Below are 26,691 nucleotides of genomic sequence, written 5' to 3' on the forward strand. Positions count from 1 at the left end.
ACTTCTCAGTCTTCACTCAGTCTGTCAGTAGCAGCTGACAGAGCCTACCACTTCCTTCTTTTCTTTGTAACATTTTGTTTACTTTGTTTCCAGGACACTACTCTTCAGTTTCCCTCTATCTCCTTGTCCACTGGACTCCTTTGCTGGTTTTTCCTCATCTCTCTGATCTCTAACATTGTGGGTGTGTTGTGCTCAGCCTTTAGACTTCATCTCTTTTTCTTTGTACATGGATTTGCATTCACCCAGTCTCATGGCTTTACATCTGTGTGCTGTCAGTTCCCAAATTCACAGGTCCATCCTGGTCCCCTCCCCAGTCCAGGCTTTTATGTCCATAACTGCCTCCTCATCCTTTCTACTTGCATGTCTAATAGATATCTCAAACTCAGCATGTCCAAAACTGAGTTCCCAATCCTCCCTCTTATATTTTTCCTTCTTACAGTCTTCTGTGTCTTTGCAAATGGCATCTCTCTTAATCTGTTTGGTTATATCAAAACCCTTCAAATCACCTATGATTTCCCTTTTTTTTTGGTTTTGCTTCTCACTCCTTACATTTAATGTATGAGGGAGTTCTTTATCTTCAGACTGATGACTTTTCACCGCCTCCACATGACCATTCTATGACCATTCCCTGTCTTCATAATTATTGCCTTTGTGCAAGCCATCATCACCTCCTGTTGAATTATTATTGCAGTGACTTTCTAGCTGTTCTCTGTGCTTCAGCCCTTGCCCCTACAGTCTGCTAGCAACGTATGAACTAGATGGGTACAGTGTCAGATCAGAACATTCCTTTCCTAAAACAAACAAACAAACAAACAAAAAAACTCTTCCCATCTCACTTAAAGCAAAAACTTAAGTCTTTGCAGTGGCTTTTAAGAGTTTACCCAATCTGTCTTCATTCTCTCCCAATCTGTAACTTAATCTCCTGACTTCATTTCTGCTCCTGTACCCCTTGCTCATTTCCCTTCAGAGGTACTGCCCTCTTGTTCCTGGAATATGCTTCTGCCCCAAGACATTTGCATTTGGTGATCTTTCTTCCTGGAATGCTCATTTTCCAGGTGTCTGCATTTCTTGGTTTCTTACTTTAAGTCTTAACTTAAATGTTAGTTTTTCATAAGACCTTGCCTACCACCCAATTTTATACTGTTCCCGCCACCAGCATTTCCTACCCATCTTTCTCCCTTTGTTTTTCTTTAAAGTACCCATTGCAATCTGACATATATTTTATTTATTTAGTTAAAAGTATGTTTTATTGATTATGCTATTATAGTTGTCCCATTTTTTTCCTCTCCTTTATTCCCTTCCATCTTGCATCTGCCCTTCCACCAGCATTCCCCACCCTTAGTTCATGTCCATGGGTTCTACATGTAAGTTCTTTGGCTTCTCTGTTTCCTGTACTTTTCTTAACCTTTCCCTCTCTATTTTGTACCTACCAATTATGCCTCTTATTTCCTGTACCTTTTCTCCCATTCACCCCTCGCCCCCTCCTTGCTGATAACCCTCCATGTGATTTCCATTTCTGTGATTCTGTTCCTGTTCTAGTTGTTTGCTTAGTTTGTTTTTGTTTTTAGGTTCAGTTGTTGATAGTTGTGAGTTTGTTGTCATTTAACTGTTCATAGATTTGATCTTTTTCTTAGATTAGTCCCTTTAATGTTTCATATGATAAGGGCTTGGTGATGATGAACTCTTTTAACTTGACCTTATCTGGGAAGCACTTTATCTGCCCTTCCATTCTAAATGATAGCTTTGCTGGACAGAGTAATCTTGGATGTAGGTCCTTGTCTTTCATGACTGAATACTTCTTTCCAGCTCCTTCTTAGCTACAAGGTTTCTTTTGAGAAATCATCTGTCAGTCTTATGGAAAGTCCTTTGTTGGTCCCTGTCTCCTTTCCTCTTGCTGCTTTTAAGATTCTCTCCTTATCTTTAACCTTGGGTGATATAACTATGATGTGCCTTGGTGTGTGCTTTGTTGGGTCCAGCTTCTTTGGGACTCTCAGCTTCCTGGAAGTCTATTTCCTTTGCCAGATTGGGAAAGTTCTCCATTATTTTTTCAAATAAGTTTTCAATTTCTTCCTCTTCCTCTTCTCCTGGCACCTCTGTGATTTGGATGTTAGAACGTTTAAAGTTGTCCCAAAGGTTCCAAAGCCTCTCCTCATTTTTTTGAATTCTTGTCTCTTCATTCTGTTCTGGTTGACTGTTTATTTCTTCCTTCCTCTCCAAGTCATTGATTTGAATCCTGGTTTCCTTCCCTTTACTGTTGTTTCCCTGTATATTTTTCTTTATTTCACTTTGCATAGCCTTCACTTTTTCCTCTATTTTTTGACTATATTCAACCGTTTCCGTGAGCATCCTGATTACCAATGTTTTGAACTCTGTGTCTGATAGGTTGGCTATCTCTTCGTTGTTGAGTTGTATTTTTTTTTTTTTTGGAGTTTCAATCTGTTCTTTCATTTGGGCCATATTTCTTTGTCTCCGCATACCTGTTATGCTGTAAGGGGTGGAGCCTTAGGTATTCGCCGGAGTGCGAGAACCCAGGTCGCTGTGTTGTGATGCTGTGTGTGGGAGAGGGGTCCAAGAGAGAACATGCCACTTGCTCGGCTCTCACCCTGCTTTCAATTATTTCCCCCACTACCCACAAGCAATTTGGTCCCTTCTGGTGCTGATTCCAAGGTGGGTGGGCTTGTGTACTTTCTAGGACCCTGTGGGTCTCTCCAACGAAGTCCTCCTGTGAGGCTGGGAGTTTCTCCTGCTGCCGTGAGCCCCATAGGTTTTTGCAGCTGGAAGTTTTGAGGCTTTAGTTCCCTGCGCTGGAACCCTGGAATGTGCGGCCTTGCTCCCCCGCTGTTGCTCCTGGTTTATCTGCATGCAAATGTGGGACCGCCAGCCACTGCCTTGCCATGCATCCTCTCCACTCCAGCTGCCCATCTCTCCCTCCCTCCCCTGCCACCAGTCTGGATGAATGTTTCTTTAGTTCCTTGGTTGTTGGACTTCCATACAGTTCGATTTTCTGGCAGTTCTGGTTGTTTTTTGTTTTTAAATTATTTGTTGTCCTTATTTTGTTTGTGCAAGGAGGCAGAGTGTATCTACCTGTGGCTCCATGTTGGCTAGAAGTCTGTTTTATTTATTTATTGCCCATTTCCCCATGATAGAGGATGTGTTTTCTGAGGGCAGGGATTTTTCTCCATTCTTCTCACTGCTGAAGCCCCAGTTCCTCATAGTAGATGCTCAGTAAATATCTGTTGAATGCATAAATGAGGTAGGTACATTGAACTCATTGAGACCTTAATAGTGATGTCAGAGATCAGATGACTGCTCATTGTGGCAGAAATTAGAGTAAAATTTTTTCTGAAAACATTAATACATATTCATTATGTTTTTTTCAGTTTACAGTTCAGACGTAATTGATAAACAGCGTGCTTCCATGGCCTCTGATAATACAGATGACAAAGCTGTTATTATTCTAGTACCTGTTAGACTTGGTGGAGAAAGAACCAATACTGACTACTTAGAGTTTATAAAGGTAGGAGATGAGAGTTCACTTCTTTTTTAAGGCAATGCTAGCTCATATGAAAAATACAGAAGATTTGAATCTTTTTTCTGTTAAATGGGTAGTGATGATTTTATAGTTATAGAGTTTGACATTAGAGATTTTAAATATCAGTATTACAGTATCAGATGTGATTTGAAGAGTGCAGTGTTCTATGACAAAATGGAAAAAAGCCTTTTCATCTTTGTGCTCAACAAGGAGGCAGATGCAGCAAATATCATAATCCATACTGTGTCTACTGTTCCCATTGTCATTATTTGTGATTTTTAAATTAATGTACCTTTGTCTATTCATGAAACCCCACCTTAAACTATATCAAATAATTATCAAAACAAACTGCATTTTCTATTATGGCTACGTTATCTGTTCATTTGTTTCCTGCGTCACCATAGGTCAGTAAGAGGCTGCGATGATTGTTTATATGGACAGAAGTGATGAAGATAGTGGGGGTGGGAGGGTGCCAGCTTTGTTTTCTTCATATTAACACATAATTCTTTTTTTCCCTAAAGAACCTAATTATGTTATCTTGTTTTGGTCACCAAGTTATCAGTTGTCACAAAACTTTAACTTTTGAAATGCTTAGTTTTTGGTTAATATTATAGTATCTATGTTATTTTCATAGCTTTAATAAAATTTCTCAGTTTATCAAGTGCAGAGATGGAAATTCCTTTTCGAATGAAGTGTTATGGGATATAGTAATCTTGAAATAAAGTCTAGATTTGTCTTTTATGATTCAGTAACAATTCTTTTCCCCATATGAAACATTAATCTTATACTGTAGTTCCTATGTATATGATGGGAAATATCTCCTTGGGCTAAATTGTACTGACTCTAAAAATCTAGAGCAGTTCTTTTCAATATGTAGTATATGGAAGTCTTCTAGCTGGTGTATTAGCTTTTCCTAATAGTTACTAAAATTTTGCAGGCATACTTGTTGCTAATATGACCAATAATATATTCATAACATATCAATCCTTTAGATAAAAATGGGGTTTTGATTTCTAACATGTGCGTTCTTCAGTGGAATTATTAGTAGACTGTGCAGAGGTATAAAACATTTCATCAGGAGAATCCATTGAGGGTTTTGAAACTTTGGGCATCTTGTCATGACTCCATAGGTTCTAGCCAAATCTGAGCTGGATTCCCTCTCCTTCATGGTGAATATTTCCATTTTCACCATAAAAATATTAGGAACTGAGCCAATCTTGGAACTGACTCCGTTAGCTAAGATCTCCTTGCCTGTGGAGTGGGCTGCAGATGGCTTTAAGGCATGTCATCTCTGGCCGAGGGCTTTGCTATTTGGTGGTATTGATAGTCTCTTTCAGACGGCAGCACTGCCTAATGCTCTTGAATGATTCATTGGAGACTGAATTGTGGTGAAACAAACCATGGGTAGTATAGAGGGGCTGCTCAACAAACATTTGTTAATTGTCATATTTGTACAACATTTTCAATACATATTTATCTCACTTTGCCCTCACAACACCTACGTACTAGATTGTCTTTACAAAACAGAAACGGCAGAAGTGGTAGATTCAATTCAGATAGCAAACTGGTAACAGAGACTAGAACTTTGGTTGTTTTCATATTTTTCCTTAAAACATGGACTTTTAAAAATGTAACATTATTTTGAGCTTTTTCTAACTTAATTTATATTATAGTCCACTAAAATGAGAGAGCACTGACTATTGAAACATTTTAAATTTTCAATTACCAGGTAAAAGTGTCTGAAATGGCTGAGTGAAGTAGATTATATGCTTTGTATTCTGCTTGGTCAGAGGGGGTGGTTGGGTCAAAAGCCAAAATGAGAGCATGTAAGCATTTGCTTGAGAGGTGAAAAACTGTGTCTAATAGCAGCCCTAAAGAAAAATAGTTCCTCTTCCACTTCTCCTTTCTCTTCCTCCTCTACCTCCACCTTCATCTCTGCCCCTGCTCCCTCCCGTTCCCCTGCTCGTTCTGCTTTCTCCTCCTTCACCTGCAGTTGTATTTTTTCCTGCCAAACCATTGTATATTATGCTTTCTAAAATTCCCCATTCAGTTGTATTTTTCAAATATGTTAATCAAGGTAATTGCACAGTACTTTAGACATGGTACCTTCTCCTCTACCATTCAGTGAGAAGAAAGAAATTTGGTGTGGTACTTTATCAACCCGTACCACGGGGAGTTTATTTATTTATTTATTTATTTAATTTTAAGGGACCGGGGATGAGGAAAATCCAGTATGTTCTCTTTCTTCAGCAAGACAAATTAGGACTTTACTTTTTTGACTGATTACTTCAGTCTTATTTATTGCTTCATGGATACAGCTCAATAAATTCTCAACACTAGATAACCGTGAAGAAGTTTTTTTAGAAACTGAAGTGTTTCAAGTTTCCAAAAATACAGCCTTTTTTTAATATGTAATGGCATTCTAGCTCCTAATCTGCTTCTAATGTTTATTGCTATATCTGCCTTTGCCTATTGTAATGGAAATATAGATGTCAAGAACCAACGCCTTTCGTCCATTATTTGGACTCATTCTTCTGAGGAGAATAAGTAATGATTCTTGCTATATATATTTTCCCTTTCTTTTTCTCAGCTGTGAGAGACTTAGAACTTTCACTTCTTTGTGGTTCATAAGCATTGTGTTTCAGCTCATCAGATTACCTCAAGTTAAAGTAAACAACTTTACTCTAATTGTGTTAAGGATTTTTATTTGGGGGAAAGCAGTACTCATTAGTGATAAATGTTATTGTTAGTGGAGTTTTTTTGGTGTCATTTTATCTTATTTTTTAATTAGCTCTAAAATGTTAACCTAAGATACCTTATCTATTTTATTTTTTCAGTTGCACTTCTCCTTTCCAAAAAAAAAAACACCCTTCTATATTATCACAAGACTGAAAGGGTTATTTATAGAGTGAGAACCTGAAAATGATTTAAATAGTCACAATGGGGGTTTTAGAGCACATTTTGTTACTTTCATGAAGTAGAATATTTTGTAGTCATTAAATATAATGTAGGTCTATATTTATTGATAGGATGTAATATTTAGGACATAATGAGTGACAGAAGTTACAGCAGTATACATTGTATGATGCGACATATATAAAGTTGCATTCATAGATCTATATGTGAATATAGGTAATATAGACAGATGTCAAAGAGATTCTGTCCCCCCAAATGTTAATAATGATGAGCTCTGGGTGTTGTGCTTTTGGGAAATTTTTACTATGTGTGTTTTTATTACAATGAACATTATTTTTAAGAAAATAAGCTTTAAAAAATACTATGGTTTGATTACATATTAAAGGAAATAATCATTTGTTCATATATTTTTTATTTTTATATCTTCTAGATTTCAAAACATCCTCTCATTTATGAGAAGGAAACTTTAGCTATTGTTTAATACTTTGGGTTTTTATAAAAATAACATATGCTTTATCACTATTAGTGTTTTCTAACATAATATATGCTAAAATTAATGTAGGATCTATTGACAAGACATTAATTGATTCCACTGGACATATTTTTAATTGACCCCACTGGACTATTTTTAAAAAGTATAGAGTTATTTGGCCCAGCTTAAATTGAGTTCAGCTTAGAATAGATGCAGAAGAGTGTAATAAATAATTTATTTAGGTATTTCTGATATTTTATGATTAGTCAAATAAATTGGCTTTAAATATAATAATAATTATTATTTTCCTTGGATTAAAATGTTTCATTAGTCTTAATATTTATTCCAAATGAAGTAGCATAAAAAACATCTGTGAAGTAAATGCCATTGATTAGAAAATGGTTTTTAGTTTGTAGTTCAAAGACTCAAGGTTCAATGAAAACAGTCCAAGAAATATTTCTAGCATTTCAAAAAGTCTAATGAAAATACTACATTGATCACAGTAAGGCTGCACCAGCAACTGAAAGACGTGGTGTTGGCTTTGGCAGGAAATTCTATTGTTTTTATGTGGTAACATTGTCTGTCTCTCTATTTGGCACCTAGTAGCTGTTTAATGTTGTTGAGTGACATGCCGGTCAGAGTGTTGATTTAGTATGTTAATGTTGAGTGATTTAAAAAAGGAAGATAGTTTGGTAGAAGGATTTCAAAATATGGGAATAGATATAATAAAAATAGAACTGATGGTGAAAAACTTGGGAACTCCTAATATTGGTAATACAAATTTGATTGTTTTGAATAATTATCATTTGTCTCTTGACTCTAAATCTGAATTAGTTTATTTTGACAGGGTATTTTAAGCCTTGAATATTGTGTGGGAATTATTGGTGGCAAACCGAAACAGTCATATTACTTTGCTGGATTTCAAGGTTAGTGATTTAGTAAAGTATATTTCTTGAGAGAGAGAGAGAGTGTGTGTGTGTGTGTGTGTGTTTTAAGTCAGTGAGTTAATATGGGATCGTCTCAAAGCAGGATGATTAACAGAGCAAAATGAGTACCTTATAAATTCATCAGTCCTACCATAGCCACTCATTTGTCATTTGGTCCACAACATAATTGGATTCTGTAAAATGTATGTTTAATTTCTGTTATTGCATAAACAAGGCATAATTTATTGGTTTCACTAAACTTCAGAAGACATTGCTTTCACATTCTGGCAGTTGCTATTTACATATTTACTTTTTACCGGGTTTAGTGGTGCTAGTTGATGATAAAATGACAAGCAGTATGCTTTTCCTGTCAGATTAAAGTAGTGCAATACATTTTTCATGTGCAAACTGTAAAGTATAATTGTGTGTTTGTGAAAGTAATTTTATCACCAAAAATTAAATGACAATCTCATCACTTTATAAAAATTCTGCTTATACAAGCATATTTGATTATGCAAAAGTTAATCTGTCCTGTGCAAACCTATGTTTTAGTCAATGAATATCAGTCTGGCAAGCTGTTACTCCCAGATTTTTTTTCAGCTATTCTACATAGAAATTGGATTGTAAGCAGTGCAATAATAAGGTGTTTTTTGAATTACTTGTCTTCTGTTTTGTCCTTGTAGATGACAGTTTGATTTACATGGATCCTCATTACTGCCAATCTTTTGTAGATGTCAGCATAAAGGATTTCCCTCTTGAGGTACTATGGATTAAGAGCTGTTTGTTTTTGATTTTGTATTTGTTTTTTACCATATGAAGCAAGCTCTAATTATTGAGAGATGTGCTAGGCAGCTAAGCTTTTATGGTATTACAATTACAAGTTAATAATCTATACTTTACTGATTTATAAAACCATAACTCACACTGTGATCAAAGGTTAAAAACTTTCTTGCTGAATTTTAATTTATGATATACTGTCTTTGCCATTTGTCTTTGTCTCTTAACTGGTTATGTACCTTAGCACTACCAAAGTAATTGAGCAAGCCTCCAAGTAATTTTGTAGATATACAGCTAAACAGTACTGAATAATAAAAATGTTGGAATGTTTAAAAGAAAGAAAGGGAGGGAAGGAGGGAGGGAAGAAAGAAGGAAAGAAAGAAAGAAGAAAAAAAAGAAACATGATGGAGTACAGTTAGATTGACAAGGTGACTTAAGGAGACTGCTAAATTATTTTGCTGCAAGCCTAATAATTAAATCTTAGCCTCTAGTTAAGAAGTTTTCAGGAGCTTAGTTGGGTTTCAAATTTTTGTTTTAGCATTAACTTCGTAACAGCTTTTCTGTTATGTCGGTCATTTTGTGATCCAGTATTTAATTCAGAAAACTTGAGAGTCCGTACGTGAGACATATAATTATTTCATTGTTTTTGATCTTGTTTTCCCAGTCAGTGCCTTTCCAGATTTGAGTGGCATGGTTCACTAATTCTCAAGGGCTTGACAAGTTAGAATTGTGGTTTAGTACTTCGTTTTAGTAGTAGCTTGCTAGCTAATAGTAATACCTAAAAGTATTTAAGGAGTAGATTATGAAAACTGATTGACTGCAAGATGAACATATAGTTTAGAAAGATATAAAACATTCTAGCACCCTTTGTAAACTGTTACCTCTACTAAGGTACAGGCATCTTAAGGGAAAAGATCAGGGTTGCTTTCTACTATCTTCTTTCATAGTACCTTGCATATAAACCATAGTGAATATTTCTCATTGATTGATAGTGGGGGAGGCACTAGAGAATTATATATACTATGTGAATCACACTGTATTTCATCTGCTGCATGGGATCTTGTGGTGCTGATTCCTGTTTCTAACTTACATCGTTAGTGTGTATGTGCCAAAATGACTCCTTAAAAAGTAGTTACTTGAGATTCAGATGGAAATTTGTTCATAGTGTTCCAGTATTATCTAAAATAGGCAAATTAAAAGAGTATTAGTGTTTATTATTTTGGCTAGTAGAGAGTGACTAGTCATCTGATATTGTGAGAGACTCTGCCAAGCTGCCAGGTGAATGAATATCCTGGATATGTTTACACAATGAATATCAGAAAGGTTGCTGCTCATTATTGCATGATTGTTGCAACACCTCACAAGTGAGTTTATAAAAGCTTGAAGTAGGGTGATGGTGAGAATGGAAAAGAAGAATTGATTTTAAGAGATTTTGTAAAGTGAAATTTGGTGAAATTAGGTAGCTTCTTAAATACAATACACAGAAGCATTTATTTATTATACATTGGGATGCTAAGAGTATCTAACCTGTCTGGGTAATTCCTCTGGACAATTTTTCGTTTTTCTCAATTCAGGGATTTAGCTTAGATTTTTTATTGAATAGCATCATTTATTTTCCTGTGAGAGTATAATTTAAAAATTATAGCAAGTTGTCTGTCTTTGTACAGGAATAGAATTTTACTTTTTGCTTTTAAATGTATTTTAAGCTTAACATGTTCCAAGTGGGGATATTTTAAATACCCTATATTACTAACCATCTTTGCCTTGCTATGTTGATTGTGTGTTTATATGCTGTGAAATTTTGTAGTCGATTGATATAATAAATTATATCCATGTTCCAAACCACCTCCATAACTCAATTATTAAAATTATTTTTGAAAACTTTTTGATAAGTACTTCTTTTGGTCGATACATGGAGAAATTAAAATCTTAGAGCTTCTATTTAATTCTAAGTAAATCACTGCTATAAATAATTTAAGAGAGTGCTGAATTCTGATTATGAAATTTTAAGAAAGCAGTATATCATCAGAGTATATGAAATTGAAGGAGAGATGTAGCAGATTATATATATTTTGTTGTTCTTATGATATGGAATTCCTATAGTTTTAGAGCTGAACTTCTAAAAATTTGAAACCAAATCAGACCAAATTATTGCTGCTTTTTTAAGTTATTATTTATTGAGTTCTTTCTATAAGCAAGGCACTGCCCTAAGCACTTTAGAAAGAAATATATTATTACTATTTTTATTTTTAAAGGTTTTACTTATTTTTAGACAGAGGGGAAGGAAGGGAGACAGAGAGGAAGAGAAACATCAGTGTGAGAGGACAGCATCAACTGGTTGCCTCTTGCATGCCCCCAACTAGGGACCTGGCCTGCAACACAGGCATGTGCCCTGACTGGGAATCAAACCGGTGACCTTTTGGTTTGCAAGCCAGCATGTAATCCACCGAGCCACCCCAGCCTGTGTTGTCATTATTATTTTTTTTATCTTCACTGAGGACATGCTTACTGATTTTAGAAAGGAGAAGGGGAAGTGAGAAACATCGATGTGAGACAGAAACATCCGTAGGTTGCCTTTCATACACGCCCTGACAGGGGACCAAACCTGCAACCCAGGCATGTGCTCTGACGGGGAATTGAACCTGCGACCTTTTGGTTTACAGGATGACACTCCAACCAATTAAGCCACACTGGCCAGGGCATGTCCTAAGCACTTAGTCCTTTGTTGAACTCTAGCTCCAAATGCTTTGATTATATATATTTGTATTAAATTATTATTGTGACATTTTCATTATTGTTTGTGTGTTTAGGTAATAGAATCCACTATTCAAAATAATAAGTCTAGAACAATGCCTGGCATGTAGTAGGTGCCTAATAACTATTTGTTGAGGCAACGAATAAATAATGTATTGAAAAAGTTAAATAAATGAGAATCGACTCACCGTGGCCAGTTTTTTCAGAAACATATTTAATTGTTACAGAATTGTATCTACTAATACTCCCTAAAATGTGTGTGCTACTCTTACCAGTGGTCAGAATTTCAGAAATCAAAAAAGGAATAAGTGCATAGTTCAAAGAATGATCACAAACAGCCTTGTAATACCATCTGAGACAATATTTAAAAATTTAACTTGTTCTTCAATAAACAGAAATGATTCTGAATTATAAATTAATGTTGGTTTGACTTCAGAATCTTCTGGGTGAACAAAAGAATATAATTTTAAGTTTAAATGATATAAAATGCCTCTCTGTAACACGAGTCCTTGTTATCATGTAGTAATGTCCTATAGCAATTTCAGTTTTCAGTGATCACAGATTTATACCAGTATTTTTGTGAATAATTATAGTTTTTTGCAGATATCAAAACAATCATGAATAACAATTTAACGTTACTGTCTGTGATGATTGAAGCAATACTGAGAAATAGCACCAAGCCTATTCTGCTTTAGTCTTATTGGTTCTTGCATAAAAACTTCATTCGATGCTTTAGTATTACGTAGGATGCCTTTGTACGTGAGTTAAAAGTATTTTTTGGACCTTGTACAAACTTTCGGTCCTTCTTCCTTACCTCCAAATAGCAAAAACCAAGTAAGCCTTGCTTACTGGCTTTGGAAGGAGTTAGGCAAATGACTATTTTTAGATACCTTATATGTAGAATAACTTTTTGTAAATATGACCTAGAACTTTCTGTGCCTCATATACTAATATACTGTATGTTGTTAACTAATAGACTTACTTAGGTCTTCTATGCCTTTACAGATCTGTTTTTAATACCTCCTTATAAATAAAACAAACACATGAAACCCTATTAGAAAAAGTCCAAATAAGACAATACTTGTGTTGACTAGTACCCTGGAGATTCCAGGTTAGCTAGGATGGATCTCACTGTATAAAGTGAATGTTGGCTAAGCATTTTGTAAAAATCATTCTTTTGAAAACACATTTGTTTTTTCTGTGTTCACCTCCATGATGTTGTATTTGAATCTTATATATGATTGAACTATCCATAAGGGGAAAAAAGCAGCTTGAATGTATGCATTTTGCACATCCTCTGATGATAATATGGGGTACTAATTCGATCACTAAGATGAAGTGGGAGAGAAGAGTGATTTTGACTGATTCACCAAGAACATAGCAAATATGAAACCCTGTATTTTCCCGCATTTTGGTAGATGGTTTCAAGGTAAAATCCCTTAATTTTAGGCATTGAATATAGGGAAGTTTTAATTTTATGAGTTCAAATTCAACATAGATTTTTTCTTAACTGAGCTTTAAACTGTTAACTGAGTTTTCTTAACTGTTCTGTAATTAAAAAACAACAACAACAAAGAATTTCCATACCTGTCTCCCATCTGCCTAGTTTTCTTCCTCTCTCTTAAGCTTGTTAATTTTTGTATATCCTTACAACATTTATTTATGCACATATAAACGAATATGAGTGTATATTTTTTTGGTCCTCCTTTTGTCCATAGACAGTCTTTTTCAATACATACAAAAAGACTTAGTAGCATCAGTGATTTTTAAGGGGAAAAGCATTTAAGTTCTTTTTTTTAATCTTTAAAACCAAGTACCAGAATGTGTTGGTGGAGAAAGAGATCAGAATGATTAGCTTTATGTTCTACCCCTTTCCTACTTTTGTATCCTCTAAAGGTCCAGACTCTACTAACAGCCACACCCCGTCAGCAAGGGCGGAGAGGCTAGAGCAGCCTCCCCAGCCCATTGCCATCTGTGGCACTGTGACCCCTTGACAAAAGTGAACTAAAGGGACAGGAGGATTGGTAAGGAGGAGGCAAGGCCATAACAGAACAGTTTTTACCAGTGTCCCGTATGGAAATAAGGAACTTAATTAAAGCCAAGCAGTAGAGTGGGTTGGAAGAATAGGCAGTTATGTACTAATTGTGTCAATTGCTAAAACTCTTAAGTTGACCTCTTTTCATATCACTATGGGACATTTTTAAAAATTAAATGTATTGGGGTGACATTGGTTAATAAGATGATATAGGTTCAAGTGTATAATTCTGTGATGTATCGTCTGTATATTGTATTGTGTGCCCACCACACAAATAAATCTGTGTATTTGTTGTAGTCTTAATATCCTTATTTAAAGGTTTATAAACATTAAAACTAACAAATCAGACTCAATTGCATTTTCATGGAAATGGCTAACTTGATTGTAAGTCTTGAATTGGCTTACTCATATCCTTTTCAATGGCACATTTTTCTTTCCTTCTGCTAGTGTTAGAAATGCAGACCACTTTGACACTTTTTTCTTTCTTCCGCAGAATGGCACTAATGTCACAGAAGACAGAAATTTGGTGAATTGAATGTACACAGTGTTAGCTGTCATATTTTAGAACTTTGGAGAGTAGGAAGGGCTGTCGGCATCAGATTGACTAAAAACACCATTTGAAAAGCATGTTTACGTTTTGAGAAAAACTAGATAGCAAGTTTTAAATTAGTAATATTCTTATATGTATGTTAAGTCCATCAAAAAAAAGTAAATTAATCCTAAAGAACTTTTAAAATTACAGACATTCCACTGCCCTTCTCCCAAAAAGATGTCATTTCGGAAGATGGATCCTAGCTGCACAATAGGATTTTACTGTCGAAATGTTCAGGACTTCAAAAGAGCTTCTGAAGAAATCACCAAGGTACTTCTATTTAAAATATTATAATATTTGCAAATGACCTAATTTCTGAGATAGACTTTAAAAAGACAAAAACCTGTAAATTATGATACTTTTGTAAAATTGCCCCATGAATGTTAATGTTATTGGAAATACTGAACCAGAAAATGAAACTGGTTATTCCTAGCCTTTGATACTGATGCAACCAGCTAGATAGTGAACTGTCCGGAGTATTGATCACACCACTAGGTGGCACTGTTGAAATACAAATCCATTTGGAAATGGATTAGGTTATATGGGCAAGCAATTAGGTTATATTTTATTTGAAGAGGGTTTTAAAAGGACAATACCTTAGGGGGTAGAAAAAAATTAATGAAGTATTTGGTCAAGCCAAATTGTGCATTATTTCTTGTTAGTCCAAGTGCTTCTTTGATTTTTTTAAAAAGAGAAATGGTATTTTTGGATTTCTCGGAACTGCTTTATCAAATGAGCTGTGTTGTTACCTTCCAATAAGCTTGTCTAATCTGATCTATTCGACTTATAGGATCTTTGAAATAGGTTTATTTAACTCCATCTCATTACCTTTAAACTTCTGCATTTTTCTGGTCTTTGAGTATAGTACTGCTAAATATTAATAGATCCTCAAGGATTGTCTATATTTAGTACTTTAGAAAATAAAAAGATTACTTATTGGGGAAGTAGGCATAACTAGGTAGGGTTTTTATTAGTATCAATAGCTATAGGTTATCATTTTATGGGTAAGTGAAACCAATACTGGAATCACTTTTGGAAATTCTTAACTTGAGCTCAAATAAAATAGTACCTTATTACTGCTTTTTATTTTATTTATTTTATTTTGAAGAAAATAGACATAATGGCTTGAAATTTTATTTTTATAAGGTAAAAAAAAAAAATGAAAGCATTAAGTAAAAGGTTTCATATAGGCTAGGTTTACTTTACTTGACCTGCCATGTAAAAGGAAATTTAACAAAATCATGACAGGAAAACGAATGAGGTGGGGAGAAAATGAGTATGTGAGAACCTTTCCTTATTCTTCATTTCTCACAGTTGTCGTCTTTTCATTCTGCGTTCAACCTGGACGGCCAATTGAACATAACAAAATACGTATTCTATGTTTTCTCCTCTTTTATTACTTAAAATTAATAATATTTGTGTATTTTAGTTTGACAATTCTTTGTCTTTATAAAGGGTTGTATATGTGCTACAATATACAAATCCAGGTGATACTATAATATAGATTCATACTGATGAACATACACCATTAAAAAGTTCCATTTCTTTTCCAGTAATTTATTTTCTATCGAGGTTAAAATAAGTCAGTATAGAACAGTAAAGCAGTGTACTCCTAGAATAGAAACAAACCAAATTATTTTTACCAAGTTGAAAAGCAAGAATCACAAATGAGTAGTGTGTTGATATTTTCTCATTAAAAACATGGTTTTTATACTGGTATTTGTAAGGATTTTTACACTGCAAAAATACTTAGGAACTGTTGCTCTTTATGCATCAGAGTAATATACAATATCGAGGCAAAGAGAAACCATATTGAAATATCATTCAGAAGTACTGAGAATTTTGCTAGAGTCAGTTAACTTTGCTTTAACAATAGTGTTGTTCTTAATAGCTTTTTGTGGCAATATCAAAAACTTTATCAATTAATAACTTGTTTATTTACTTTTACTTGGAAGGTTATAAGTTAAGCAGTTTTCCTTACTTTTTAAAAATGGAATTTGGCATTTCTTTAGTTATTTTTTTCACTTTAAAAATAAGAACTTAAAATTATTTTTTCTAGATAGGATGTATTTTGAGTTTTCTAATTTTGAAAATGATACTAAGTATTCTAGATTTTAACATTTAATTTGTAATGCTGCATGGGTTTTAACTACATGATTTTTAAAAGATTTTAAAAATTGTTAAATTAATTTTAAGTTTTGCAAAACTCAGTTCAGCAAGTATCTGAGTAACTATTATATTGAAAGTATAAAATGACCAAGACATAATCTCTACTTTTGAAGAAGGTATAAGGCTTCTGCCCTCAAGTAGCATTTATAGTTGAGGAGGGGGAATAGACATACATTACACTGAATATTATAAGCATCCATACAAAAAAAAAAAAGAAATAAATTGATAGGGGAAGTTAGGGTTTTGAATTGAGTGGGATGTTTCATTCTAGTCAGAGTTCTTTATTGTGATGGTGATAAAGTTTAAGCTTAATTTCTGTTGGCTTAGAGGGAAGCAAGGATGCTTCAAGCAGAGAAAATAAGAGGGAAGGTATTGGAGAAGGAAAGTGTAGAGCTTGTCAAGAGAATGGCAAATAGTCCAGTTTGGCAGGTGCCAAGGACACGTGCAGGGCAGGACTGTCTTCGGGCTGCCTGAGTCTCTCAGTAAGGATGTGGCCAGGGAGTCTCCATTCCTAACAGTCCTCCCTAGTAATCTTGCACATGACATCCAAGAACTACTGGTGTAAGACCTTGCAGCCAAAAGTGATACTTGATTTTAGGTAGCACTGGAACAAATATTTTAATACTAGGATAAGTACTTTAATACTTAGATATTTATTTATATTCATATTAGAAAATTATAATCGGACTATCAAACATGATTTCCTATTTATTATTGATTTTTACAAGGCTATTTAAGTTCAAAATGATGGAAAGGAAAATATTAATTATAATAGAGATGGGATACTTAGCCAAAATTATGAAAAAGGTATATAAACGTCCAAGGCTTGGGAAACACTGCCAGAGGAGATAGTGACAGATGAGGCTGGAAGGGAGGTCGGAATATTTGAGTCTTGAATGCCATGCTGAAGAAGTTTTTACTTTGCAATATGTTGATTTTGTTAATTTCAAGCATATAGAAATGCAGAAAATAACATAATAATACCCATGTGCTACCACTGAGCTTAAGACAATAAAATTACATGTATAATTGAAATGTGTTACCCATCCCCAGTCTTATTCCCATCCTTTCTTTCCAGTAGTAACAGCTATCCTGAGTTTGTATATAATACCCATACTTTATGTAACCATAAATGACATATATTGTTTGGAATATTATGTCACTTTTCACTAATAATGTGTTTATATTAAAATGTATATACTCTACTGCAACTTGCATTTTCATTTAATAGTGACCTAGAGATGATCTGTTTCTATACATATTGGTCTAGGTTGTTCATGTAAACGGCTGAATAAGTGAGTAGTACATTCTACAATATACTACTTTTCACTTAAATTTTCTTTCATTGATGGCCATCTAGCTGATTTAATTTTCTAAGTACATATAATGTATATAAGAATATTCTTGTACATATCTCTTTGTGCATGTGGAACACTTTAATTAGGATTATATTAGATACACTAGATGTGGTAGAGTAGAATTGCTGGGTCTTAGGGTATATATATTTTTTGGTTTGCTAGAATTGTCAAATGTTCTCCAAAGTGATTGTGCCAAATAGTATAAAGTGAATTTCCAAGGTTTTGCATCCTTATCAACACTTGATATTGTCAGACTTAAAGTTTTAACCGTTCTTATGGATATGAATAGTGTCTCTTTGTCGTTTTAATTTGTATTTTCCTGTTTAGTAGTGAGACTGCATGTCTTATCAAGGTTTATTGGCCCATTTGGGTCCTCTTTTGTGAATTTCTTGTTCATTTTCCTGCTTTATTTTTCTTTAGGGCTATTTGATTTGAAGAAAATAAAATCAAATTTGTAATTCTGGACACTACCCCTTGTTGGCTTTATGTGTTGCAGCTATATTCTCCTAGGCTATTTTTCATTTGTTAATGGTATCTTTAATTTTAGCCAAATTAGTCATTCTTTTTTTATGGGCTTTAATTTTTGTGTCAAAGAAATCTTTAATAGCCAATGACCTACATCCTTCTACATTTCTTGCAAAAGTTTTATAGTTCTATATTTAGCACTTGTATATGTCTTAAAGTGTAAGTATATTTTTTTCCCAACATTGTTCTGTATCATTTACTTGAGAGTGTGTGAAAGTAGAATCAGTAAGACCAAGCAGCCACTTGGACTTTGGGACAAGGAAAAGGGAGAGTTCAAAGACAAGTCTGTTTTACACCTAGATGTCTAGGAGAAAAAATTAATAGTTCATTAATGTGGTCATTCGTTTAGTCAACAAATATTTGAATACTCTTACTCCTGCCACTCCGCTAAAACTATTTTTCAGGGTCACTTGACCCCACATTGCTAAGTCTGTTGGTCATATCTTAGTCTTCATCTTACACTTCGTAACAATAGCATTTGAGATAGCTGAACACCCACTGTTCTTCCAAACATCTTCATTTGGCTTCCAGGAACCAAGCTGTTGTGCTTTACCTCTTTCTTTACCAATTGGTGCTCCTCAAGTCTCCTTGGCCTGCTCTTTTCTAAAACCTCTTTATGTCGGAGCAAGCACTTCAGGGCTTCGTGTTTATTTCTCATGTTTTCTTCATCTTGGTCATCTCATGTAGTCATATAGCTTTAAGTATCAAAACTAAATCAACTAAAACCAAGCCCATATTGTTAGCCCATATCTCTCTTCCGAATTTTAGATTATGTATGTCTAGCTGCCGTGCACCAACTCTTTATTAAATGTGTGATGTGTAGATCTGAAATCAAATTTCGGTTTTCCTTTTAAGCCTGTTCCACTCACAGTTTTCCCTATCTCACTTGAAGACGGATTTATCATTCTGTTTGCTCAGGCCAAAACCCCGGAGTTATTCTTCCCTTCTGCCTCTCATACCCCATAACAAGTTATGTGTTCAAAGCATGTCTAGAAGCAGACCGCCCCTCATCCCTCCACTGCTACTGCCCTGACCGGAGCCGCTGCCGTGGCTTAGGTGGCCTCCTGATGAGTTTCCAAACCCTGCAGTCCCACCTATTCTCAACTCGGCACCTCAGATAATCATTTTAAAACATAAGTCAGATCATCCACTCCTTTCCTCACACACCTGCACTGACTTGCCAGTTTATGTAAAAATAAAAAAGTTCTTACGCATTCTCCAAGGCCCTAGGTGGTCAGCGTCTCCATGCCTTTCCCCCTAACCTCAAACTCTCATCCCCTTTTTGCCTCTTTTCCATTGTGCTTCAGCCATGCTGGCCTCTTTGCAGATCCTCTAACCTAATACGCAGGCTCCTGTCTTGGAGCTTTTCCCTCAGATACCTGCGTGGCTGATGTCTTCACCCACTTTAAGCCTTGGCTTACAAGTCTTCTAATTGAGTCCTAATCGGATCACTGTGTTTAAAAATGCAGTCCTCCCTTGCCATTTCCTCTTTCTTAGATGTTTTAATACTGACCTTTTCCGACTAAGAAAAATTAGACAGTCTGGAGTTCCTTGCCCAAGATCACACAATTTATAATTATCAGCCAGGTTTTAACTGGGACTAAGTTCCATAGTCCATGTTTGTAACCCTTACCCTATACTACACAAATCTATAGGACTTTGCAGAAAGGAGTACTTGGTGTGGGTCAAGATACTTACCAGTGGAACTTGGGCTGAAACTTTAAGGATGGATAAAGTTCCTACAGCCAGAAACCTAGATGATAGAAACATCATGAGCAGAAACACTAGTGTAGAATGTTCTAGGATGTTTATGATAGAAGTCTACAAGATAGAATGTGTAAGGGAACAGCGAAACAGATTGCTCACTAAGGAGGCGAACAAGGGCCTGTGTCATCTGGCTTTTGTGTGCCACTCTTCTTTTTCTCTACCTCTGAGACCTCTGAGCCATGCTGGCCTTCTTTCAATGTGCTGGCGTCCTCGGCCTCTGTACTAGCTGAGGTTTGGGGTTTTTTTGCCTAGAGTGCTCTTCTCCTAAAACTTTTATGTCTGACTCATTGTCATTCAGGTTTCAGCCTGGCCTTTTCTGACCACACAACCTACAGAAATCTTTCAGTCCTTCCTTACCACATTACGCTGCTTTATTTTTATTGTGGTTCTCTCTGAATGGTGTGCAAGCACCCTTAATTACCTGTTTAATATCCATCTCTCATTTTTTGCTAAGAGAATTCTGATTTTATTGGGGGTAACAGTGTGTCCACCCAAATACTCAGTATGTACAGTTTGCCTAGTGAGATTTAAGTGGCCATGTGCTGCACATTTTGCTCCTCTGAGGAAACAGATGGTATGTATAGGTGCAGAGCTATCACTGCCCTTAGACCCACTCTCCGCCCGCACTGAGTGCACACTCAGTACCTGGCATTTCATCAGCGCTTTGTGATCGTGAAGGAAATGCCAAGAAAATTCGAGAGGCCTTTTGACTTTAATTAACTAAAGTAGCAATGCCAGACTTTTTGTTATGTGATAAAAAAACAATTCCTTTTACTTAAAGCCATTATTGTTTTTTTACTTTGTGTTTGTCACTTGTAACCACAAACCATTCCTAAGTAATACCCATTATGTTACTAATGAAATAGGGAAAACTAGAAAAGAGCTCATTTTGAAAAGGAGAAGTGATCATTTTATTTTGGTATGATCACATGCAGTTGATTTTGCAACATGCCTCCACTTACTATAGTGGTTATAATAGAACTAGACTGCTTAAGCTTAAAACCTGGCCCTGTCATTTGCTAGCTGTGTGAACTTACACGCGTCACTTAACCCCCTCGACACTTCAGTTTCCTCATCTGTAAAATATGGATGTTAACAAAGGCTAATAATGAAATGGTTGAAACTGAGAGTAGATAATATTTTTAAGAGAGAGAATAGAATATATAGAGTAAAGGATCAATAATTGATAAACATCTACATTTTGGAATGCAGGAATAAGTGGAGTCATTGAAGAAGATAGAGAAGAAGTAGTTTTGAAAATAGGAGAAAGGGTAAAACAAAATATTACAGAAATCAAGGGGAGTAAAAAAAGAAATGCTCAGATATGTTGATTGCTGTAGAAATATCAAGAGACTAGGAATAAAAGGCCTTTTTTATTTGAGTACTATAAGAGAGTTTTCAGAACAGCCAGGGGTAAAAGTTGGGCTACAGCAATTTAAGATTAAGTAGTAAAGACATAGGGTGGAGTTAACAGCATGTGCACATTTCACTTCAGCTCAGCTACATGAATTCATAGTTAGACAGGTATGTACTTTTCTATGTGTACTCTATTATATACTGTACCTTGCTATATACTGTACTGTATTGTACATTTATACATGGTACTGAATAGGGTTGTATGCACAAAATTATGCATAAAACCCCTTAAACCAATTTAAAGGCTTTTTGAAGGTAATTTTGACTGTATTGATGTTGACTATATCTGATTTTCATATTATGGGCTGACTTTAGAACCCAACCCCTATATTAGGTATCGCTCTGCTCTGGTGAACATGGACCACAAAGGTATAGACTGCTCTGAACAGGGTGTAATTTTACATGTGTGCTGACAGAGACTAGTGGAGAAAGTTTTGGCCTGGGGACAAGTGGCTATCTCCTGATCTATTTCTGTTTTTTCTTACAACTACTGGCATTTTGTTGGAAGAAATTGCTTAACTTCTGTCTTCCAGCTTTTTTTGTTTTGTAAATTCTGAAACCTGTCAACTTAGTACGTATGAAAAAATGTGAAAAAATATTTGACGTTCTGAAAAGAAATCTGTGATTTGCCTTTTAGATAAAAAAGCAGTTTTCTGTATCTTTGGCTATATTGTTAAAGTAGATCACCAGACCTGTCCTGAAGTTCTTGTTAAGCAAACCACTGAACCCCCTTTTGAAAAGCAACTATGAGATAGTTATCTGACATTAAAAAAATGGTTTTCTTCTCTCACTATACAAGAAATACATGTTAAAAATTTTGGAAGATAGAAGCATAAAAATTAGAAAAAGTTCACTAGTAATTCTTTCATTCAGAGATCACGTGGTATTTTGTTATATGTTCTTCTAGTCTTTTGAAAATACATATGTAAAATTATTTGAACATAATTGAGATTGTTTTAACTTTATATAATACATGTTTCCCCATATATAGACTTATATGGGAAAAAAGGTCCAAATTAGGTGATCTGTATGACATGGGGTATTATCATCTGAGATACTATACAACAGTGTTGCTACTGAATAACTGTGTTTTTAAAAAAATGGTATTTCCATTGATAATACCCCATGTCATATAATATAACTTGGAACTTTTTTACATATAGATTTTTCTGTCCACTGTGGAGGGACTTTAAGGTTTTCACAATGAGTCCTTTTTTGTAATATGGAAAACCTGAAGTTTTCACTTTTGATAAAAATTTTCAGAATCAAATTTTCAAATCAGCAGGGGTTTTTTTAGTAAGAAAAGAAGTCTGAAAAAACATTCTTAATACGGTGCTTAGAGCTGTGAAAAACATTAGAAAGACATGTTGGTAAGTCATTGAGGTCTAATATTCCAATGATTTGCTATCATTTTATCTCTCGGTTCTTGCTGCTGTTGTTATCTTGGGAAATTAATTTAAACCATTTGGGTCTCAATTTTCCCATTTTTAGTTGTCCTAAAATTATTTTCTCCCTCCATATCATGTTGATATGCTGATATGTTATCACTTACCTTATTGCTCAATTGCCCTTCAATATATGTATTTTTAATAGACTTTGTTTTTAGAGCACTTTTAGGTTCATAGCAAAATTGAGTGGAAAATACAGAAAGTTTTCATGTACTCCCTCCTCGCGCTGTCAGTATCCTCAGCAGAACATTGATGAACCTATACTGACACATCAATATCACCCAAAGTTGATAACTTACATTAGGACTCACCCTTGGTATTGTATATTCCATGGGTTTTGACAAATGTGTAAGGACATGTGTTCACCCTCATACAGAATAGATTCCCAGCCCTAAAAATTCTTTGTCTCCACCTGTTTATCTCTTCCTCCCTACTAATCCCCATCAGTCACTCTTTTTACTGTCTCCATAGTTTTGCCTTTTCCAGATTATTGGAATCATGCAGTATGTAGCCTTTTCAGATTGACTTCTTTCACTTAGTAGTATGCAGTTAAGGCTCCTCCATGTCTTTATGGCTTGATAGCTCATTCATTTTTTAGTGCTATTGTCCAAGATATACCACATTTTATTTGTCTGTTCACCCACTGAGTGACATCTTTGTTGTTTGTGTTGGCAGTTATGAATAAAGCTGCTATAAACATCCATGTGCAAGTTTTCGTGTGGACATAAGTTTTCAACTCAAATGAATACATCATAAATATGTATTTCATTTGGTAATCTTTAAAAATATTTTGAACACAGCAAAGTTTTAAAAAAGATAATTCTCAAAGCCTAAATCATTAAAATATGCATTAGAAGACTTTACCTTGCAAGTGTGTTTGCAAAAAGTAAATGAATTTTATAATTAAAGGCTAAAGGGTTCCTTTCTGACATTTTGCCCTGGGGTACAGATTTGAATCTTAGTTGATGAGCAACTAATAAACCTAAATGACTTCTTTCATAATCTTGAAAGAAAAGATGAAGAGATGATAATGTTAGCTCTGCCGTGTTGATTTGAAAATGATATGATAACTGCTCGTTAGATACTGGATTTTTATAAGACACATTAAATGAATATAAAATGACAACAATTTTGGACATAGTCCAGCCATTGGCTATAAGTGACACTGACTGATCAGATGTCTCTTCTCTTTTATTTTTCATTTTGCACATTTTTGCCCTTTTTCTTTTTTTGGTAGAATGTAAATAAGGTAAACTTGAGCGATATACAAATTAGGAGCACAGTATGAATTACAGGATCTGATTTTCATCACATCTACTTTCTTAAGTACTTCATTGTTTTTAAATGGTTCATTTTTATTCAACTAAAATGTATTTTATATTAACAATCTCACTGAAACATTTTTTATTTAACATTGTATCTGTGTGCCAGGGATACATATTTAGTTTAGCCGTGTCTCAAGAGAATCTGTAAGTGTAATATATAAGAATTTGACTATCCTTTATTTGAATATTGACATTTGATAAAATTTGGTTTTTACTCCAGAAATTATCCTTTAAGAACAAATTATATTTAATTGATCATGATGAATGATGTACAGGGTGGGCAAAAGTAGGTTTAAGTTGTGAGTGCATGAAACACAGTTTATTCTTGTATTGTTATTTATTAATTATTGTATTATTTTCCATACAAACAACTGTAAACTACTTTTGCCCACCCCTGTGTAACTTCTCTTGGTATTATTTCCATCATTCTTTGTAACTCTCATAAACTCTTCAATCTCCTTATAGTTTCTGGTTATCTATAGAAACATTGGATTTTATCAAAACATCCTTCATTCAAAATTTTAAATGTATTTTTAAATGAAAATTGCTTAACATTTTTTAACAGAAAGATTTAAAATAGTTTAGAGTGGATTGTTGGCTTGTCAATGGATGGAGCTTGTAAAGGTTGTCTGTCCCCACAAAATTCCATGTGTTGCTTTTTTCACTTCTGAATTATTTAATGTGACTCCAGAAGGTAATATGTAAAGTGTGGACTACTACTATGTGGGCATAAGATTACTATATTTTATGTTGACTAGATTTTTGCAGAAATATTTTTTCAAATATAGTGACCTTTGGAAAAACCAAACTTAATTTTTAAAAATAACTTTTTATATTGCTTTTGGTTGTCCTAAAAATTCTCTGAGGTAAGGAGGTTGGCCATCTGTTGCCCTGTGTTATAGATGATAGTCAGGTAGAGTCCTTTGTTGAAGGTCACATCAAGGTAAGTTGTAGAACTGGTATTAGAACAGATCTTCCTACTCTGTTAATGCTTTTTTGTTCTGGTACCAAGCAATCTTTTATAATATTTTACTATAGTCAATTACACCATTTTGTTATAGTATTTACTACTACTAAAACGAAATAAATATTATCTCATTTAATAATAAATAATAATAATAATAATAAATTTAATAATAAATAAATAGTAAACGTTCAAACTGATGTGACTGGAAGACATACTTTCGAGGGGGGCATGGTACTTACTTTTTGATGGCTACTCCAAATGGAGAAGTAGGCATTTAGCTATAAATAAACTATACAGTGCTGGTCAGTTTTGTCTTTTAGCCAGAATATTAAAGCAGTAGTGCTGAATAAATGTAAATGAGAAAGGCTAACGAGAGATTCAGGGCTAAAAACATTAGATTTTGTCATGTGGTCCCACTGTATACTGTTGGATAAAGGATTCTTCTGTACTTTCTCTTACAGATGCTGAAAATTTCTTCTAAAGAGAAATACCCTTTATTTACTTTCGTAAATGGTCATTCCAGAGACTATGATTTTACATCTACTACAACCAATAAAGAAGACCTTTTCTCAGAGGAGGAAATGAAAAGATTAAAAAGATTTAGCACAGAAGAGTTTGTCTTGCTTTAAAAGATAAGTACATTTGTGCTTAACAAGAAGAACTTGGAGAGAAAATGAAGAGAAACAAATGTACATGAAACTGGTTTATTTTCACAAATGTCTTAATTTTATATGTTCTTTAAAAAAAACACTTGAAAATATACAAGTTTTAAGATATTTTTCTGAAAGAGAAATGATTTAATGAATCTTGATTTCTAATAAATAACAAATGATTCGGGCTGCATTCCTACTTCACTAAGATCTTCTAATTACACTACCTTAACAGCAAGCCTTCCAGTCTTTGAATTCTTCCACCTGAGGCCACTAGTCTCCTGCAGGTTTTGTGATACAGGCCCCAGAATTGGGATACCAAATAGTTTCAAATGCTTCGGTTTATACTAGTGACCAGAAGACCAGAGAATGACTCTTCCATGCTGCCTGATACTAATGCAACCAAGGGATACTTTTGGATGTATCTTGATATATTAAGTAGTAATTGTTAGCTGTTATATGCACACAGTTACATAAGCAGACTTGTAAAGTTAGGTAATATTTAGCAATATAATTTTATAATGGCTTCTCATTTTTCTTGCTGTTGAGCTTTCTATGAGGAGTGAATATAAAGTATTGGTTTTCCCCACAAATTTCAAGTTTATGTTGCTAACAATAATGGCATCTAATCAGATCAGATAAAGGTAATTTTAAGATAGGAATGGCATTTGCTGCTTATCTTAAAAATTAAATTTTGGGGGAACTCTATTGGGAACTACTATGCAATTTCAAAATCTAAATATAAGTGTCAAGAAAGGTACTAGCAGATGCTCCTCTATGTGATTTTTGTTATTTGTATATATCTGTGTAGTGGTGTTTATAAGCTGAAGACATCTATGAGGTAAATCTGCCTTAAGTGTGTTATGTGTTACTTAAAGGCAAATTTGTGATATAAGAGTACAAGAGTTATTATTGAGTCAGGATTATAAAGTAAATACTTTAATAAAGATGTGAGAACATAAAACACCTTTGTTTTGGTTTTAATCAATTATTTATTTTATTGTTGTTCAATTACAGTTACCCCCATTTCCCCCCACTGCTCTCCCTGACACCCACTCCCAC

The 26,691-nt window shown here is 34.5% G+C and overlaps 1 protein-coding gene across 3 annotated transcripts in view; it reads left to right on the forward strand.

The window, feature by feature from the left end:
- ATG4C (autophagy related 4C cysteine peptidase) overlaps window positions 1–26,578 on the forward strand; it is an 80,424-nt gene extending 53,846 nt beyond the window's left edge. For 2 of the 3 annotated variants that reach the window (XM_054574154.1, XM_054574149.1), the window contains exons 7-11: window positions 3,381–3,517; window positions 7,768–7,846; window positions 8,530–8,606; window positions 14,155–14,274; window positions 25,441–26,578. In XM_054574154.1, the coding sequence (XP_054430129.1) occupies window positions 3,381–3,517; window positions 7,768–7,846; window positions 8,530–8,606; window positions 14,155–14,274; window positions 25,441–25,608 (581 nt within the window). In that variant the 3' untranslated portion in view covers window positions 25,609–26,578. The remainder of the gene's footprint in view (window positions 1–3,380; window positions 3,518–7,767; window positions 7,847–8,529; window positions 8,607–14,154; window positions 14,275–25,440) is intronic. The other variant, XM_054574161.1, reaches the window with a different exon arrangement.
- The last annotated feature ends 113 nt before the right edge of the window (window positions 26,579–26,691 follow it).

This window comes from Pteronotus mesoamericanus, unplaced genomic scaffold, assembly GCF_021234165.1.
Source record: "Pteronotus mesoamericanus isolate MK-2021 breed Mesoamerican mustached bat unplaced genomic scaffold, CSHL_Meso_final contig_105, whole genome shotgun sequence".
In the NCBI taxonomy this organism is placed as follows: domain Eukaryota; kingdom Metazoa; phylum Chordata; class Mammalia; order Chiroptera; family Mormoopidae; genus Pteronotus; species Pteronotus mesoamericanus.